Below are 2,226 nucleotides of genomic sequence, written 5' to 3'. Positions count from 1 at the left end.
TGAAAGGAAGTAGGTCAGAGGTCACCCACGGACTGCGATGGAGGAAAGTCGGTCACCGACGGGTGAGATTCATGCCCCCGTCCCACAAGGTAAGATCGCACACATAACTCGTTACCACTCTAGGACCATACTGGAATATGCTTGTATGGCTAACCCAGAAAATTATAATGACATTCGCTGTGTTTTCTCAGACTTAGACGGGTATGTATCCTGCAGACGTGCCCGCCGCACTTGTGCCTGCTTTGTTCCAGAAATAGGTCAGTCCCTCCGTGAATATCTAATGTGAAAATTTTTCCATATCACATCATTATAAAATAATATCACCGGCACTGTGTTGTTGCTAACATCTTTTCAAAGTGGGACCAGTATGTAAGGGTGACGATCGGGACTCGGGGATTTCGAATTGACAACGCTTTCGGTCGAAGTCTGGGAAGCTAGGTCATATAAGTGAACTGGGTCATTGCGAGTAGATTCTGGAGCTCTCAAGGTGGGGTATCGTGTCATACGGCACGGGCATATTTATCACATTTAAACGTTTTTGGCATTATACAACACCAAAACTACAATATGGCCCGAACTTTCATTTTTAATGATTTGTGTATTGGTTATTTTGGTAGCTGTCACGAAGTTGGTTTTCTAATCGGGACATTCTGAGTTTGACCTGTTTAACGGTGACATTGATCGCAGCGACTGTTCGGACGGACGGTTGACATGATTACGCTGGCCGAGCCCACACGGGCTGCAACAACAGCCATGTCACTCTGACCCCTTAGTAGAAAATAGCGATATTCAGAAATTGGTCTACGTTGTATTTCCTTCGTAGATATTTCCCGACTTGTCTTGTGGGCCATTTAGTAACATCTCCGATTTAGACCTACTTTCACAATGTGTCAAAATCTGGGTTAGGTTTCATGGATACGCTCTAAATGCTTTATACAATATACAATAATTGCCAATCAATAGGATTTATGAAATATATTCTTTCAGTTATTAATATGATATTTTCTGGACAAAAATGATTGTTGTGAGAAATTATCAGTGATAATTGATGTTTCTGCCACCAGAATACGGCAAGACTTTAGCCTGTATCTCTCCCTAAAAATATATATATAATTAAAAGGATTTGGTGGCAGTGCATGTACATATATAAGTTTTGGATGGGGGGTGGGTATGTGTGTAAGTCTTTCCATAATACTCATGATATGTTTTAGGTTAAGAGATATGTATACAGTTAACTTATATATATGTCATCATGTATATGGGTATTATAGGTATTGTTTAGATCTTTACTTACACAGACATTTGAGTGAGTTAAATTGGCCTAATTTCCATGGTGGCATGTTGAGTATGAGTCAAGTGTTAGTCATGGACAGTGTCCTGACAAATAACATGGCTGGCTGATACATTTGTGGCTTGCATCACTTTGTGAAAGATTTATTGTTTCAGCATTATTGAATTTAATTCATGCTTACAGCATAAAGAATTCAATACATGCGTACAGCGTAATTAATAAATTTGAGACTGCTTTCAGTTTTTGTTTTAATGGTTTTCTTTAAGTAAATTCAGGATGTTTGTGGAATACATTAGTTCTTATTTTTCCTCTTTAGTTTCTATAAACACCAGCACTGATTATTTTTGTTCACTTTCTTCTTGCTCCTATTTTAACCATGCCCAATTATTCATTAGTTTTAAAGGTAGAATTGTTGCTTCAAAATCCTGATCATCACTGTAGCCATCTTGAAGCTTTAATGTTGAACCATGCACACACGTCAATTTCAAAGTCATGCATTTTGCTGTTCTAATACAGTTCTTTAGTCCGTTGTTTGTTTTGAATGTTTGATGTTTGTTTAGGAGATAAACATACTGTGTTTCAATGTAGTGCTAGGTTACCTGTAAATTTAACCATGCTAAATTGAATTTGGAACTGAACAAGCAACGACGTTCCCGCAAGTCAGGACCAAACAATGCAGTGATTGACATCATGAGCATCGATCTAAGTAATTGGGATACGATGGCATGCATCAACCAAGCCAGTGATCCCATTTGTCCTCTTGAGGCAAATTCCAACCCAGATCTTCGTGGGGGTTCTCTGATTGAAGACCAGGCCATCCAAGTACACTGACAATTGATAAATCTGATATGCAAGATTTGTATTGTATGATGATTAATGTTCATATCATCTTTCTGTAATATTGCTGAGACTTGTGAGATGCTTTTCACAACATG

General features: G+C 38.5%; 1 protein-coding gene across 1 annotated transcript in view; it reads left to right on the top strand.

Moving 5' to 3' along the window:
- The first annotated feature begins 24 nt into the window (after positions 1 to 24).
- The window catches only part of LOC124130105, an 87,840-nt gene continuing 85,638 nt past the window's right edge, over positions 25 to 2,226 (top strand). Inside the window, exon 1 of the mRNA XM_048400768.1 lies at positions 25 to 89. Within this exon, the coding sequence (XP_048256725.1) occupies positions 38 to 89 (52 nt within the window). The 5' untranslated portion in view covers positions 25 to 37. The remainder of the gene's footprint in view (positions 90 to 2,226) is intronic.

Source organism: Haliotis rufescens, unplaced genomic scaffold (assembly GCF_023055435.1).
Source record: "Haliotis rufescens isolate VD_foot unplaced genomic scaffold, xgHalRufe1.0.p SCAF_20, whole genome shotgun sequence".
Taxonomy (NCBI): domain Eukaryota; kingdom Metazoa; phylum Mollusca; class Gastropoda; order Lepetellida; family Haliotidae; genus Haliotis; species Haliotis rufescens.
The sequence above is the reverse complement of the archived record's forward strand: the minus strand, read 5'-3'. Positions and strand labels throughout refer to the sequence as shown.